This window comes from Mobula hypostoma, chromosome 2 (genome assembly GCF_963921235.1).
Source record: "Mobula hypostoma chromosome 2, sMobHyp1.1, whole genome shotgun sequence".
Lineage (NCBI taxonomy): Eukaryota > Metazoa > Chordata > Chondrichthyes > Myliobatiformes > Myliobatidae > Mobula > Mobula hypostoma.
The window spans coordinates 137,209,322-137,226,846 of NC_086098.1; the positions used below are offsets into that span (position 1 = coordinate 137,209,322).

The 17,525-nt window shown below is 43.8% G+C and overlaps 1 protein-coding gene across 9 annotated transcripts in view; it reads left to right on the forward strand.

Annotated features, from left to right (window-relative positions):
- LOC134342509 (tyrosine-protein kinase Fyn) overlaps positions 1-17,525 on the forward strand; it is a 235,992-nt gene that overhangs the window by 162,931 nt on the left and 55,536 nt on the right. For 8 of the 9 annotated variants that reach the window (XM_063040742.1, XM_063040741.1, XM_063040735.1 and 5 more), the window contains one exon: positions 16,838-17,107. In XM_063040742.1, the coding sequence (XP_062896812.1) occupies positions 16,849-17,107 (259 nt within the window). In that variant the 5' untranslated portion in view covers positions 16,838-16,848. Of the gene's footprint in view, positions 1-9,303; positions 9,493-16,837; positions 17,108-17,525 lie in introns of all 9 variants that reach the window. The other variant, XM_063040736.1, reaches the window with a different exon arrangement.

Genomic DNA, 17,525 nt, shown 5'->3' on the forward strand with positions numbered 1-17,525 from the left:
TGGTCAAAACTTGCCCATCAGCCAGTCTCACCACGTATAGAATCCAAATGTTTTATTACATTGTTTTAGAGATCTTATTGTGCACAGAGATTAGTTGCAGAGTTTGTCTACAAAATTATAGATATTATGAAGCAAAAAAACACGTGTGTGTGTGTGTGTGTGTGTGTGTGTGTGTGTGTGTGTGTGCGTGAGTGACAGAGAGAACCTGTGTCTTACATACTCTACACTGGAACAGCTGATGCCCGTGAATGGTACCTAATGGTCACTTGTTGTGGCACCAGGCAGATCCTGCAAACTTGTAATCTACACTATTTTGCTCAGAAAAATGAGGCTGTATGATGCAGTCGGTGTTAGTGTTGGGCTTGTATTTTTAGTTGTAATTTCAGCTGTAGACTGAGGGAATAGTCACACGATTTTTGTAAAATTTCAAAAATAGAATTTATTTATAAACATTTCTGCAGGAAGTACATGCTCTGCAATCAGCATGTTTTTACATTCATCCTGATATCAAGCTGATATCATGCTCCTTACAAAGCATTAATGCCCCCTGTAATCTCTTTGAACAATATACCCATCGAGCATTTGAGAGTGGGTTGCGCAGGACCCAGGCCATCAGGGCGCATCCCGTGATAATGGTTCCGAGAGCAGGATCCCTGGAGAAGCAGCAGGAGACAGTTTGCTCCTGACTGATGGGGATTGGGTCTCCATGGATCTTTAGTTGGCCCGGCTGTCCTGCGCCTCTGCGTGCACACCACCGCCACCACAAACAGCAACAGCGATCACAACCCACTGAAGCAATATACTCAGAAATTGAGTGTTAAACCATCTCCGCATTCTCTGATGAACAAGGATAGATGGTGGGAGTCCACATTACACGAGCCCCAGCAAAGCAAGTGTTTGTGATGCTAATCTTTGATTACTTGTGCCTGTGACTTTTTTTTACTATTTAATCGTGGTATTGTTGACAAGGCCAGTGTATGTGGGCCATCCAAGTTAAGGAGTGGAAAGCCTGTAATGCACAGATGCATGTAACTTTGCCCTTGTATGTGTGTTAAATGAAACTCTCGCACTATCTACCCGATGCAATGGTTGGTTCCCGCCCTCAGCATCTCTTGAGGTTTGTGCAAAATGACTCAATTCTCCTTTGACAGGTTATAATTGGAAGGAAAGGAGTGCTGTTATCCTCTGCAGAGAGGGTACACAATTAGCAGTAAAGCTGGAAATATTCACTATTTGCAAAACACTGAAATAATTATCTTTTTAATCTTTCTGATTGCAATTGGCAGTCCAACGGTAGAATCTCCCAGCAATTCTAAGCATAGGAAAGGATGGCCAAGAGCACTAGGTGCTTGTAACTGTTTGATCTTCACTAAATCTCTACGGCAGCATTTCAAATTGAAGTACTCTCATGTGTGCTTTCTCTCAGAACACTATTTATTCTGCGTCGATGGAGAGGCACAATCCAACAGTTATGACATATTGTGCTTTCCTCCGAGTGATGACGGGCAGATTTTGCTGCTGCTGTCGGGATTGGTTAGGGAGGCAGGCGGGACAAAGGGAGTAGCCAGTAGCTTTGCCCCATTGGTGAGACATCCTCTCATTCCACGTGCCTCTCATTCCCCTTCACTGGAGGTTGGATCTCTATCTGGTGTTGTGCTCTCTGGCTGCCGTGCACCATCTCGCAGACTTTGCATGCGATCTTGGATGCTCATTATTGGCAGGCATTGTGGATACAACGAAACCCAGGAGTAGCTCTATCCCTGCTAGTCCCCCATATTTTGCTGAACCCCTGCCTACCATTGCAAACAGAATCATGGCTGAAGTGTTTCTACTTGGCTGGCCTTGGGTTCAGAACATACAGACATAAGAAGTAGGGGGTTGGAGTAGGCCATTCAGCCCTTTGTACCTGTTCTACCATTCTTCCAGAGCAGAAGTCTTTATTGCCACAGGCACAAGCATATTGAGGAACAGATCCAGATACAATGGATAGACTTGCGGAGCGCCAGCACAGACACAACACACAGACTAAATCGTACACAAATTGTGCATTAAATTATACCATATATTGGGAGGGAAAAAAACTTGCAAAAGCAAGATCTTAGTGCAAAGGAAAAAATGAAGGTGTAATTGAAGACAAGTCCATGGTAGTGCAGAGAGGTGGCCCCTTAATGTCTAGAGCAGGGGTTCCCAACCCTTTTTATGTCATGGACCAATACCATTAAGCAAGGGGTCTGTGGATTTCAGGTTGGGAACCCCTGGTCTGGAGACTGACTGATCTGTGTTCTGAATAAATGTGACTGACTGGTTACAGCACTGTAATAAAGGAAACTCAACAGGATCCACCTGACTCTTGAGTTTTAAAAAAAAATTCTCCTCATCTCAGTCCAGTTTGGTTAAATCCTTATTCTGAAACTATGCCCCTTGCTCCTAGACTCCTCAGCTTCAGGAAACATCCTACCCACATCTAGTCTGCTGTCCCTCTCAGTGGAAGGACTGCTTCCTTGGGCTAGCGTGTCTAACACAAAGTAGGTGAACGGATGCCCGGGTCCCACAAAGATTAGAAGGCTGTTAACTTGCAATCAGGTTCAATATCACTGGGGTGTGTCATGAAATTTGTTGTTATGCAGCAGCAGAGCAATGCAATACATAATAAAAGCTGTAACTTACAGTAAAAATACATAAAATGTTAAATTAAAATTGCATTTAAAAACTCTGGAATTTTGTTTCTCAGTGGACTGTGGGTGATCCAGTATTGCTCATGTTCTGAGCTGATATTATTCCAAGTAGCAAAATTGAGGATTAGGGGAATCTGAAGGTGGGAGCCAGCGTTTCTCATTCCTGCAACCCTTGCTGTGAATATTTTGTCCTTTAGTAACTAACAGGGGCTTTAGGGACCAATAAATGTTGTGTCAAGCAGACCGACACATCCCCATCTCCTCAGCTCCCCCCTCAAAATTTTCCTCCCTCTCCCCAGAATTAATGGCTCTGTTCAGCTCGAGAGGCTTTATGACCAGCTTCAGCTACTATTTCTGGTGTGCCTTTTTCTTCTTCGCAGAGTGTGGGTGGAACAGAGATTGCCCTGTGGCAGTGTTTTACTGGCTGCTCCATCAGACTGCAGAAAGTTGTAGTGCAATATTCTGTAACCGAAAATCTTAGCCTCTCCTTCCTTCTCTTTGAAATATTTTTGCACTTGTATGGTAGATTGTGTGCCCCCGCAGGTGTTTTTTTTAAAAAAAAACTATATGCACTCTCCCTTTATTAAAATCATTATTCAACGAGCTGGTGCCATTGACAGGATGCATGGAAAATAATATCAGTTTCCACCCACCCAAGTGTGGCTGTGGAATATCTTGTAGAAAATGCTGAACATTTCCTTCAATAAATGCTCTTGTGATTTGGTTATCATCTTGCTAGTTAACAATTGTAGGTACTCTTGTTTAATTGGCTGCAGAGAAACCTGATAACCAAATGTAGATAACCTAGTCTGGAGCTCATTCTCATCACTTAGTAATTCATTGTTCTTTGAGTTTGCAATCCACTAACTATAATCAGAATATCTATTTTAATTTCCTTTTACATACACATACATGTACCTACACATGAGTATGCATACGTGGATATATAAAATGAAGGAAAAATAAAGGTTGGTGTTCCGATTATAATTAGTGGATTATGTGCGTATATATTAAAGAGGAGAAAGTCTGCAGATGCTGGAAATCCAAAGCAACACACACAAAATACTGGAGGAATTCAGCTGGTCAGACAGCATCTAGGGAAATGAATAAACAGTCGACGGTTCAAGTCGAGACCCTCCTTCAGGACTGCCAAGGAAGAGGGAAGGTGCCAGAATAAAAAGGTGGGGACAGGGGAAGGGAAGGTGGCTAGAGAGTGATAGATGGAACCAGGTGGGTGGGAAAGGTCGAGGGCTGGAGAGGAAGGAATCTGATAGGAGAAGAGAGTGGACCATAGGAGAAAGGGAAGGAGGAGGGGACCCAGGGGGAGGTGACAGGCAGGTGAGAAGAGGTAAAAGGTCAGAGTAGGGAATAAAGAAAGTGGTTGTTGGGGGTGGGGGGACTGTGTTCACTGGAAGGAGAAATGGATGTTCATGCCATCAGCTTGGAAGGTGCCCAGACTGAATGTAAGATGTTTTATATTTTATATAAAATGTTATATATTAAATATTTTGTATGTATCTATCCTGTTCATGTTTCATCTGCAGCTGGAGTCTGGTTGCCTGAAGCAACACAGCTCTTTTGTTACATCTAAAAGATCCTGTCTAAAGGATCTTGGCCTTTGGTTGAATTGATTCTTTATAGATCCATTACATGATGAAATACTTGGGATTATATAAATAAATATAACTATACTAAAACAATTCACTGTTACATGTTGGTCAGTGTCTTGCCATGCTGCGTTGGACTAGGATTTTGGTCATCAGTGGTCAGGTATCAGAAAGATACTTCCTCTTGCTCGAGTGCCATTCAGATTGGTCATCAGGTCAGTTTTGGGTCTGTTAATCTGCCTGTTCCCTTAGGAATTGCAGTGAGTTCAACATCATCCTCGGTCTCCACAGAGAGCAGACGCACTTCTCAATCTCCCTTCATTGCTTCAAGTTACGGTAGATTTCAGTTAATTGGGCCATCATTACAATCTGTAAGGTCAGACCCAAAAACTCTTGGTTTTCCCTCTCACTCCATGTTCTCCCTGTTGCGTTCTATCCTTTGGTCCTCCTCCCAAGCCCATCAGTCATCTCCCAGCCCTTAGTTATTTCTCCCCGGTGCAGTGTAATATGAAACATATTTAAGGCTCTGCTTGTCCAAAGGAAGCATTTCACAAGCATATTAGATAATATTGCCCACTTGCCTGTCCTCCTCCCTTCGTTGTGTTCCCTCTCTTGCTCTTGCCTGCTGGGTTTCTCTCCTCATCAGTGTCTAGTGACTATTTGCTTCATCTGATTGAATTCCAATCTGAAATGGCCCCCAGTCAGACAATGCTGAATTCAGTTTGCTGAACTTTTAAGGGGCTACCCCCTTGCAGATCAGCCTGCGTGAGGGTGGGGATGTGAGGTAGTTACTACTTCAGACCGTCTTTTTTATTAAAACACAGGAGGTGGGCATTCAGTCCCTTACATCCAGGACCATCCCACCTCCCCTCCCCATTTCCCTGTAGTTTTCTCTCCTATACTAACCAATTTCTCTTTGATTCTTTTGTTACAGTGCCAAATCGTGCACCACTTTGTCCCTCTACCCACCAACCCCTCTATATTTTACTCTGGGTCATCTGGTATGGTCCTGCCGGTGGAGAGGGAAACAGTTACTGAAATGGCGGCTGTCGTTGTGAGGAGCTCCTGCATAATCTCTGGAGTGGCAGAGATTGGGGTTGGAAAGTTGTAACGTTGTGAGTGACACAGGTAAAGGGTAGAGTAGACAGCTGGTATCGTTATCCCAGGGCCAAATTGTCTAATGCAATTTAGGGTGAGAGGATGTACGTTCAAAGGAGATGTGCAGAGCGAGCTTTTGTCCACACAGCGGGTGATGGGTGCCTGGTATGCTGTGGATGACTGGTCTTCATGGTTTTCCTTTTTAGTTAATCCATTTGTTCTGGTGGGTTGTGAGATGGTGGTGGTATTAGAATAATAGGTGGCACCAGGAGGTTCTGATGATCTGACCAAATGTTCAATGCATGGGTCACGCCTGCCAAGAACTGATTAACTGGTCATTAATTTTGTTATCTTGTTACATCTGCCCACTCAAGTATGACAAGCCTTTAAGATGGTGTGAAATATTTCTGGCATTTAGAGTGTCATAACGAAATGTACATACCTTTTTTAACATGTGCTGTACCTTGGTTTAATATTACTCTGCACTTAGAAACACAAGTTAATAAAATTTGTATCTCAGCAGGTCTCATTTAAATAGTGTTTTTTAACCTTTGCTTTTTCTGTTGAATGTGAGGTTATTGCTTGCGTGTTACGGAAAGAAACAGCATTTTCAAGCACAGCAAAGCAGCAACCGTACGAGTGTCACGCAGCACATTTCTGGTAACTGGATATTGAGAATTATTCTCATGCTTCTAGAACTTCAACATTTCCGACACATTATTCTTTCATTTTACCACACTGTTGCAGATCACAGGCTGCAGTTTTGCTTTGAGAAATATTGCTGGCAAAGGGACATTAGCGTTTTGTCACTGAGCATTTGCAGACAGATCACCACGTGGTGGGCAGACGCAGATTGTTACCTGGAAGTCTTCAAACAAGGGCCCAGTTTCCATCGCACTCTCAGTGTTATTAATGAATCCAACTTGGTTGTTTTGGCTGAATTGGTCATGCAATGGGGAAAGGGACCATCTGGCCCACTGTGCCTGGGCTAGCAATTTGTAATAGCTCTTCACTCAGCTCTTTCCCAGTGTGTCTGCAAATTTAACCTACTTAACGACGTGTATCTGATCCATTGACGGTTGTCAGCTGGCCACTTTTCCATGTTTAACGCAGTGTAGCAGAAAGTGATACTCTGCGCCTGTCCCAATCCTGCTGTCAGCTCTGGAACATGGTAACGTAGCAGGCAAATCGTTGTAAGATTACCATTGAAGGAAGGTTTATGTTTTTGTTTGCAAATGAAATTGGAACCGAGGTGTGATCAGAAGCTACACAAGTTGCCTGGCAGGTTCAGACTGGGCTAACCAAACTACAGAGAAGTCAGCAGCCCAAGTAAGTGCGTACACTAGACTTTGGCATTTCTAGAGTCTTAGAGTTATACAACAGGCCCTTTGATCCAACTCATCCATGCCAGCCAAGTTGCCTGCTGCACTTTTTTTTGTGAAACAAATTCTGATCCTTTCTCAGGAATTCAGTCTGCTTATTGGTGAAAGAGTACTTTTACATTTGTTGCCTATCCCTATTGTCCTCAAGAATTTGCTGGTGAGCTGCACTATTCCAGGTGAAGGCAGTCGCCTGCTATTACAGCACCATTCACAGACTGAAACCCAGCAACAATTGTCCATTTCCAAGGCAAAATGGCGTGGGTGTTGGAGAGAAACCAATGCACCTGGTTCCTATGTCATCAGTGGTGGGCCTGTGGGTTTGGCAGATGCTTTAGGAGTATCCTGGCCAAATAACCAGACTGCATTTAGTAAATGCTCTACATCACTGCCTTTGAATGCCAGGACATGAATGATAATTGATGGGATACCAATCAAACAGGCAGCTTTTTCTTGGCTAGAATTGTTTTTTGAAAATTGTCGTCGCTACACTCATCAAGTCAAGTGAAGAATGCTCCAACACAGTCCTGACTGTTCCTCCGTAGGAGGTGGCTAGGCCTCGGAGTATCAGTGGGTGAGTACGGTGTCTGACCTTCTTTCGGAGCCATGGTATTCAAGTGTCGGTCCTGTCGAATTTCTGTATTAACTTTTTAGGGAGCAGAATAGACATTTTTAACCTGCCAAAATGTGTTGCATGTTAGGTTGAATTGAATTGACTTTATTACTTATATCCTTCATATAGATGAGTAAAAGTCTTTACGTTACATCTCTGTCTAAATGTGCAATTATTGTAATTTGTAATAAATATTATGTACAACAGGGTAGTCAAGATAACATAGAAATACAATTGTGTCAGTGTGAATTAATCAGTTTGATGGCCTGTTGGAAGAAACTGTCCCGGAGGCTGTAGGTCCTGGCTTTTATGCTGCGGTACCATTTCCCGGATGGTAGTAGCTGGAAGAGTTTGTGGTTGGGGTGACTCTGGTCCCCAGTGATCCTTCAGGTCCTTTTTACACACCTGTCTTTGTAAATGTCCTGAATCATGGGAAGTTCACAACTACAGACATGCTGGGCTACAGAGTCCTGTGATTGAGGGAGGTACAGTTCTCATTCCAGGCAGTGATGCAGCCAGTCAGGATGCTCTCAATTATGCCCCTGTAGAAAGTTCTTAGGATTTGGGGGCGCCATACCAAACTTCTTCAACCGTCTGAAGTGAGAGGCACTATTGTGCCTTTTTCACCACACAGCCGGTATGTACAGACCACGTGAGGTCCTCGGTGATGTTTATGCTGAGGAACTTAAAGCTGTTCACCCTCTCAACCCCAGATCCATTGCTGTCGATAAGGGTTAGCCTGTCTCCATTCCTCTGTAGTCCGCAACCAGCTCCTTTGTTTTTGCGACGTTGGGGGAGAGGTTGTTTTCTTGACACCACTGTGTCAGGGTGCTAACAAGCTCCAGGTCAGAGAGAGGAACGAATATGCACGTGTGCAGGCAATTTTCTGAGGCCGCTGTGTAGCTGATCATTCATCTTCCAAAACCATATCTATTGGAGAAGATTCGTAGAGATAAGATTTACTCACATTTGGAGAGGCATAGATTTGTTAGAGATAGTCAGCATGATTTGTGATGGGGTCATTATGAACGATGAGGTTTTTTCAGGAGATGAGCTGATGATTGATTAGGAAAGGGTAGTGGATGGCGTATACATGGACCTTCGTAAAGCATTCAACAAGGTCTTATACTGGGCTAATCCAGAAAGTTAGGACACATGAGATTCAAGGTGACTGCGTAGATTGGATTCAAAGTTGCTTTAAGCATAGAAGGTGGAGTGGTATAAATCTGACTGCAAGCCTGTCTATAGGGGGTGTTCTATAGCGATCAGTCTTGGGACCTCTCTTGCTTGTGATACAGTATAATAGATCAGGGGTTCCTAATCCGGAGTCCACACACCTCTCACTTAATGGCAGAGTTCCAGGGCATAAAAAAGATGATTTGGACAAAAAATGTGGGTGGGCTGATTGCAGTAATTTGCAGAATGACTCAAAAATTGGTGCAAGTTTGGGTAGTAAAGAAATTGTTAAATAAAATGGCAGAAATTAGATCATTTGGCAATGTGGGTGGAGTTTGACTTGGACAAGTGAGCTGTTGCACTCTGAACATGGAGCATAGAAGCCCAGAACAGGCCATTCAGCCCACAGTGTTGTGCTGAACCAGCTAAAAAAACACATCAAAAACACCCAAACACTAATCCTTCCTACCTACACCATGTCCATATCCCCCCCCCCCATCTTCCTCACATCCATGTGCCTATCCCAATCTCTCTTAAAAACCGCTGATGTATTTACCTCTACCACCATAGCAGGCAGTGCAGTCTGGGCATCCACCACTCTGGGTTTAAAAAAAAACTTACCCCTCACAACCTCCTCTCACCTTTAATGCATGCCCTCTGGTAATAGACATTTCAATCCTGGGAAACAGATACTGTCTATCCACTCTATCTATTCCTCTCATGATCTTGTAAACCTCTCTCAAATCTCCCCCCAGGCGTCAAACGCTCCAGAGAAAACAACCCAAGTTTGTCCAGCCTCTCGTGGTAGCAGATGCCCTCTAAACCAGGCAGCGTCCTGGTAAACATCTTCTGCACCCTCTTCAAAACCTCAACATCCTTCCTATAGTGGGGCGACCAGGACTATATGCAGTACTTTAGATGTGGCCTAACCAGTGTTTTGAGATGTAAGTATACAGTAAATGTCAGGACTCTAAGCAGTACTGATGTATATAGTGATCTTTGGGTTCAGGTCCATAGCTTGCTCAAAGTGATAACACAACTAGATAGGGCAGTAAAGAAGGTATACGGCATGCTAACCTTCATCACTCAGGATATTGAGTGTAAAAGTTGGCAACACACACAAAATGCAGGAGGATCCAGCAGGTCAGGTAGCATCTGTGAAAAAAGAGTGCAGTTGACATTTCGGGCCGAGACCTTTCGGCAGGACTGAGTTTGGGCCTGAAACGTTCACTGTACTCTTTTCCATAGACGCTGCCTGGCCTGCTGAGTTCCTCAAGCAATTTTGTGTGTGTTGCTCGGATTTCCAGCATCTGCAGAGTTTCTCCTGTTTGTGATAAAAGTTGGCAAATCATGTTGCGGCTGTATAAATCTTCAGTGAAGTTGCATTTCAGTTATCGTGTGCAATTCTGGTCGCCACTTTATAGGAGAGATAGGGAGACTTTGGAAGAAGGTGCAGAAGAGATTCAGCAGGATGTTGCCTGGATTGGAGTGCATTAGCCAGAAAGAAGGTTGTACAGTCTTGGATTGATTTCTCTGGACAACAGATACCTGATAGAAGTTTAAAAAATTGAGAGGCAAAGGTAGGGTAAGTAATCACTCTTGTTCCCAGGGTGGAAATGCCAAATGCCAGAGAGCATAGGCTTAAGGTTTGAGGGGGAAGCTTTAAAGGAGATGTATGGGGGCAAGTTGGGGGCATCACAGTAGCATAGTGGTTAGCACAACCCTATTACAGCTCAGAGCGTCAGAGTTCAGTACCGATGTCATCTCTAAGGAGTCTTTATGTCCTCCTCGTGAAATGCGTGGGTTTTCTCCAGGTGCTCTGGTTTCCTCCCACAGTCCAAAGATGTACCGGATAGTAGGCTAATTGGTCATTGTAAATTCTCCCATGATTAGGCTAGGGTTAAGTGGCTGGGTGGTGCTGTATCTCAATAAATAAATAAATAAAAGTTTTATTTTTTACCGAGGAAGTGGCAGAACTCAGAATATGTTGCCAGAGCTGATGCTGGAAGCAGATACCATAGCAATATTTAAAAGGGGATGGAGGGATGGAGATCATGTAAAGGCAGTTGGGATTAGTTTAAATTAGAATCATAACCGGTGTACATAGTGGCCAAAGTGTCTGTTCCTGTGTCCTGTGAACTGCATAGAAGCCCAACAAAGTGGCCACTCAACAGGAAGCTGTCGGCAGGGGACTTGGTAACAAAACTTTCCTCCTGCAGGGAAAACTATGGTTGCCAATGGAAACATTGAGGGAATTGGAGCCAACTTTCTGAAGGAGGCATTTCAGTGTGCTCCTACTAGCAGAATTAACTCGCACAACCTTCTTTTCCAAAATTCAGCCTCAGAGTGAGTTATTGGAAAGAGACAAAAGAATTGCTTCAACCTACAGATCTGCATTTAAATTATGTGAGTGAATGTACGCAGGGTTGGCTTCAGTAAGAAGCACCATAACAACATGAGCTGTGGGGGTCTCATCCAGAACGGTAAAAGAATACCTTCATATCTTCAGCAAAAATACCCAGTGCTATTAAAGGGAAGCTGGGGGAAAAAATCCATTTTACTCTGATTTTTTTTTGGTCCTCTGTTGGGTCTAGTGCAGGCAATGGCAGATTAAGGTTTACTTCTAAAACCAGGAAATGGTATTGTATGTGAGCCAATTCTCCTCCTCAGTCTCTCTCAAGGGCATTGATTAATTTGTGGCTCTGCTGGCTGCCAGCACCTTTGTAAGCAGTGCTTTTCTGGTCCCTGGTAACAAAGAGTCTCAGTACTGCTGAGGTAACGTTGTGGCTTCTAACGGGAATGGTTGCTTAAATCTTCTTGCCGCATTAATGTAGCCTTGTTCGTCCTGATTGGACCGATGCTCATCCTAATGTTTCTGATGTTCATCCACATAATCCAGGGCAGGGATAAATGGGGATTAATTTGTGCCAGAAGTCTGCCCATCCACTATTGATGCAGTGCATTGCTGTAGAGGTGGAATAGCATTTGGAAGCTATGCAGAATTTCAGCTGATTTTTTAGTTTTCTGTGTGATAATTAAACATTAGAGAAACACTGAGACAGTGAAGAGTTTTTTTTTAATGTGCCAAGCAAAATTGCTTTGCACTCTCCAACACAATCTACACACTCCATTAGATTCTGCCGTTTCCTAATGAGTTTCAGCTCCAACAAATAAAATTAGAGGCTGATGATTAATTTTCTCACTTTAAAGAAAATGATTCACCCCCTTAAAAGAGATAAGATGGGTGGTAACTGAATTTGGTGCAAGCTTCTGTACAGAGGACTGCAAAAGGTTCATTAGAAAGGCTATATTATGGTCCAGTCATGGTCTAGAGCACGGGTTCCCAAACTGGGGTCCAGTAGGAGATCATGGTATAAAACAGCAGTACCCAATCACCGGACCGCAAAGCATGTGCTACCGGGCCGTGAGGAAACGATGAGTCAGTTGCACCTTTCCTCATTCCCTGTCACGTACTATTGAACTTGAACATAGGGTTGCCAATTGTCCTGTATTTGCCCGGACATCCCGAATATTGGGCTAAATTGGTTTATCCCATACGGGACCACCCTTGTCCTGTATTTCCCCCACTAAGGTAGAGCATTCCTATGAAACCTTTCGTGCCGAAATGGCGTAAAGCGCAGAAGCAATTATCATTAATTTATATGGGAAAAATTTTGAGTGGTCCCAGACCCAAAAAATAACTTACCAAATCATACCAAATAACACATAAAACCTAAAATAACACTAACATATAATAAAAGCAGGAATGATATGATAAATACACAGCCTATAGAAATAATGTATGTACAGCGTAGTGGGGAAGATTAAGTCAAAACCGATTTGTGGGAAAAAAAAATCGGCACGTACGTGCATGCGCACACAGGTGCCCGTGCAAGGCTTCATGGTCATGGTAGTCTTTCCCGGGGTAAGCACTGTCCCGTATTTGACTACTACTTTTGTCCCTTATTTGGGAGTGAGAAAGTTGGCAACCCTCACTGTAAAAGACATGTTGAGGTGAGTTTAACCCTACTCGAACACCCCCCTCCCCCCCCGCCCCCCCCCCCCCCCGGTCAGCCAGTTCGCAAGAATATTGTCAATATTAAACTGGTTCACGGTGCAAAAATGTTTGGGGACCCCGGTATATAAAAAGAGGTTACAATCTCCTGGTCTAGATTATGGGTCATACTGCATGAGTTAGCTGAGTTTGCAACTTTGTCCCGCTTTTAACAATCCTTTGCAGTGGCCCCTCCATAACAGATGGTGATGCACCCAGTTAGAATGTTCTCTACAGAACATCTGTAGAAATTTGCAAGAGTCTTTGGTAACATTCCAAACCTCCTCAAACTCCTAATAAAATATAGCTGCTGTCAGGCTTTCTTTGTAATTGCATCAGTATGTTGGGCCAGGGATAGATCTTCAGAGATGTTGACACCCTGGAACTTTCCACTGCTGATCTCTGGATGAGGACTAGTATGTGTTCCCTTGACTTCCCCTTCCTGAAGACCACGTTGTTGGCCTTACTGATGTTGAGTTCAAGGTTGTTGTTGCAACACCACTCAACCGGCTGATCTGTCTCACTCCTGTACACCCACCTCTTCACCATCTGAAATTCTGCCAGCCGTAGTTGTGTCAATATCAAATTTATGGATGGTATTTGAGCTATGCCCAGCCACACTGTTGTGGGTATAGAGAGAGGAGAGCAGTGGAGTCCTTGAGGTGCATCAGCATTGATCGTCAGCGAGAAAGGGATGTTATTCCTGATCTGCACTGAGTGTGATCTCCCCAACGAGGAAGTCAAGGATCCAGTTGTGGAGGGTACCGAGCCCTTTGGAGATTGTTGATTAGTACTGAGGGGATGGTGGTGTTGAACGCCGAGCTGATGTAGATATTGCTATTGTTCAGGTGATCCAAGGATTGAGTGGAGAGCCAGTAAGATTGTGTCCACTGTAGACCTATTGTGGCAATAGGCAAGTTGCAGCGGGTCCAGATCCTTGCTTAGGCGGGAGTTGATCCTGGCCATGATCATCATCACGAGTGCAACTGGATGATAGTCGTTGAAGCAGCTTACTCAGTTCTCCTTGGGCATTGGTATGATTGTCGCCCTTTTGGAGCCTGATAGTCTTAGGGTGATATTATTCAGCTGTTAAGTTGTATGGATAGATAAAATTTAATCCCTTTTGAACCTATGTCTTTCCTGTAATGTGAACAGAACAAATAGCGGCTGTACATTACCAGTCAGTTCAGATTGCAACAACATCTCCTCCACAATCTCCTTCAGCACAGGCGGCATGCTTAATTATTACCTCTCAACCATCAGGCTCTTGAACCAAGCAGGATAACTTCACTTGTCCCATCACTGAAATGTTCCCGCAACCTCTGGGCTCACTCTCAAGGACTCTTCATCTCATGTTCTCAATATTTATTGCTTATTTATTTATTATTATTATTATGTATTTCTTTTTGTATTTGCACAGTTTGTTGTCTATTGCACACTGGTTGAACGCCCAAGTTGGAGCGGTCTTTCATTGATTCTATTATGGCTGTTACTCTATTATGGACTTACTGAATATACCTGCAAGAAAATGAATCTCTGGATGTATATGGTGACATATATGTACTTTGATAATAAATTTACCTTGGACTTTAACCTCCCTGCTCTGTGTTGTATGCCTTCCCTAATCGAGGGAAGCATCCCTCATGCCTTGTTCTCTTGGCTCACTCTCTCTAAAAATGTGTGGACATGTACTCCGAAGGCCCTCTGTTCCCTACACCACGCTATACTCTGCCACTTACTGTATGTCCCCTTGCTTCACTGCATCTCCCTGTATGAGCTGCTAATTACCATTCAGAGGTCTAAAGACCCATTTCCTGAAACTAACCATTAAGGACATCAAGAGGGCTCTGATCGAGAGTCTGTATGTTTGGAGAATGAGGGCTGGCTTCCACTAAAACTAGTGGTGCTGGTATTGAGAAGGATGGTCTTCGAGTGAGCTGTGGGGTGGCACGGTAGCGCGGTGGTTCGCACAACGCTTTACAGTACCAGCAACCCAGGTTCAATACCCGGCGCTGCCTGTATGGAGTTTGTACGATCTCCCCGTGACCGCGTGGGTTTCCTCCGAGTTTCCTCCCAGTGGTTGGTAGGTTAATTGGTCATTGTATGTTGTCCTGTGATTAGGCTCGGATTAAATCAGGCGAATTGCTGGGCCGTGCGGCTCAAAGGGCCGGAAAGGCTTGCTCTGCGTTGTATCTCAATAAAAAAAAAACACACTATTGATCCGCTGCTAAATTCTATGGAGCAAAGGCAGATGAAATTTAATCCCAATAACTGACAGATTTAATAAACGTTGGTCTTCTGCTATGTACGGCAGGGTTTCTTGGAGGATTGAAAACCTCGATTTACAAGGTCACAGATCTCCAAAGGTGGCGGCACAGGTGCACGAGCTGGTGTAGACGTACAGGATTCTTGCCGTCATCTGGGACATGGAATATATGAGCAGGAAGGTCTTGGTGCTGTGTGCAGTTCTGGTTGACACACTGCAGAAAAGACATAAATGCACTGGAGATAAACAAGGAGATTGGTTAGCATGGAACATTCCAGTTCTGAGAACGGATTGGATGTGTTTTCATCAGAGCAATGGAAGCTAAGGGAGGACCTGATATCAGCCAGCTGTTTTTTAAGATGTTATTCTTCAAACTCCACTATCATTAATTTACCCTAGCTGATCAATGACTTAGTTTCCAATGTGGTTTTGTGTAAAAATAACATGGAATTGCTCCTTCAATTTCATGCTTCTGTTTGTAAAATCCAAGCAATAATTCATCTTGTCAGATAATAGCACATTTACATAAAAAGCAGTGCGATCAGTTGCCTCGTCCTTTGGGAGCATGCCGTAAACCAAATCCCTTGAGGTCAAAGTCTCTAGGGATGAGTTGAGAAAGAGCAAGTGCAGGCCAGGTACGTAGAAAGTGTTGGATGTTCACTTCCATTTGGGTAGGTATTGTCTGAAATTTCATTGGACTATGAATGTGGTAGGCTTCCAGTCACAATTCAAGTGACTGGACTGTCATCACATCAACCTTGTGACCTTCTGATTGTGGACTCGTATCCAGTTTCCATAAACTATTGATTAATCTTCAAACTGCACCTGCAATAGCTGTGCGAGTACTTATTACACCAATCTGTTATTTGTTCCATTATCCAGAGGCCTGAGCTGTGATAAGGGTGCGAATTCAAATCCCAGCGTGCTGTAAAGGGAATTTAAACTCAGTTAATAAAACCTCAGAATCAGATTTATTGTCACTAACTTATGACACACAACTCGTTGTTTTGAGGCAGCAGTATAATGCAAAGGCATGAATCACAGGAATAAATGGTGCAAACAAAAGAATAGCAAGTAACGAGATGGCGTTCATGGAGCATTCAGAAATCTGATGGCGGAGAGGAAGAAGCTTTTCCTGAATCATTGAATGTGGATCTTTGGGCTCCTGTGCTTTCTCTCTGATGATTGTAACGTGAGGAGAGTGTGTCCCAGATGTTGAGGGCCCTGGGTAATGAATTCTGCCTTCTTGGAGGACCACCTCTTGAAGATGTCCTGGGTGGTGTGGGGTGGTTGTGCCAGTGATGGAGCTGGCTGACTCGACAATCTTCTGTCGCCTTTTGTGATCCTGTGCAATAGAGTGCCCATGCCAGACTATGATGCACCCAGTCAGAATGCTAGTCTACACTGTACACCTATAGGGATCTGTAAGAGTCTTCAGTGACATAGAAAATCTCTTCAGACTGCTGTTGATGCAGATCTGGTGTTCCCAACCCGGGGTCTGCGGACCCCTCGGTTAATGGTATACAAAAGGTTGGGACCCCTGATGTAGATCCATTGGTGTGCCTTCGTTGTGATTGCATCACTGTGAAGTGAGGGGGGAAACGCAGTTATTAGTATATTAGTAGATTGTAAAGCTGCTGGATTGTTATAGAAGCCTGTCAAGTTCATTAATGGCCTGGAGAAAGGACATTATCCACTACCTGAGAACAATCTATTGTTTTGACCCTTATACTGATGCAAAGAGAAATGATGCAGAAAACAGCAAAGCATTAGCCCCACTAATAGTGCAGTTGAACCAGTGTGGAAAGGAAGTGTTTTATTCCAGCTGTGCCCTGAAGCCGGGTTCCAGCTGTGCACAGATACTGTCCCAGTATTCCTGCTGTAGTAAATAGCAGTGTGCTCTACCAGTTGCTATCAATTTACGTAAATGCTGTTGTATACTGAGACTTGTCTTTGGCCTCTTTTCCAGGTGTTTAGATAATGGGCTGTGTGCAATGCAAGGACAAAGAGACAACTAAAGGAACGGTGGATGAGAGGGCTGGTTCCATCCCCCAGAACCCAGGCTATCGGTATGGGCCTGACCCTTCCCCTCAGCATTACCCCAACTTCAGTGTGACGGGGATTCCCAATTACAACAGTTTCCATGGGACAAGCGGACAAACATTGACGGTCTTTGGAGGCGTTCATACCTCCTCCCACACCGGGACACTGCGGACCCGTGGCGGAGGATCATTAACTGGTAGGGAAAATACTCGCTGTTTTCTCTTTGATACTTTTGTTTTCTTTTAAAGTTGATATGTAGTTTAATACCAACTCTCTGTATTGAATCTGTCCTTCACTAGAATCAGGCTTGCTTTCAGTGATGCTCACCAGAGAGGGACTTTGCTCTGAAGCCAGTGGGATTTTTATGCAAATCATGATTGTAGTTAAGAGACCTGAGCTATTGATCCAACCGTACTAGTTCACATCCCATCACGAGCTGCAGCACTTAAATTGGGGAATTAAATAAACCCAGACTTTTGTTTAAAAGCCCATCTTAGAAATGGCGACCATGAAGTTCTAAGCTACTGTTTAAAAATAAATTTAAGCATTGATACCTCTTCAAGGAAGTGAGTCTGTTGTCCTTCATTGAGCAGCTGGCAATGTAGCAAATCTTT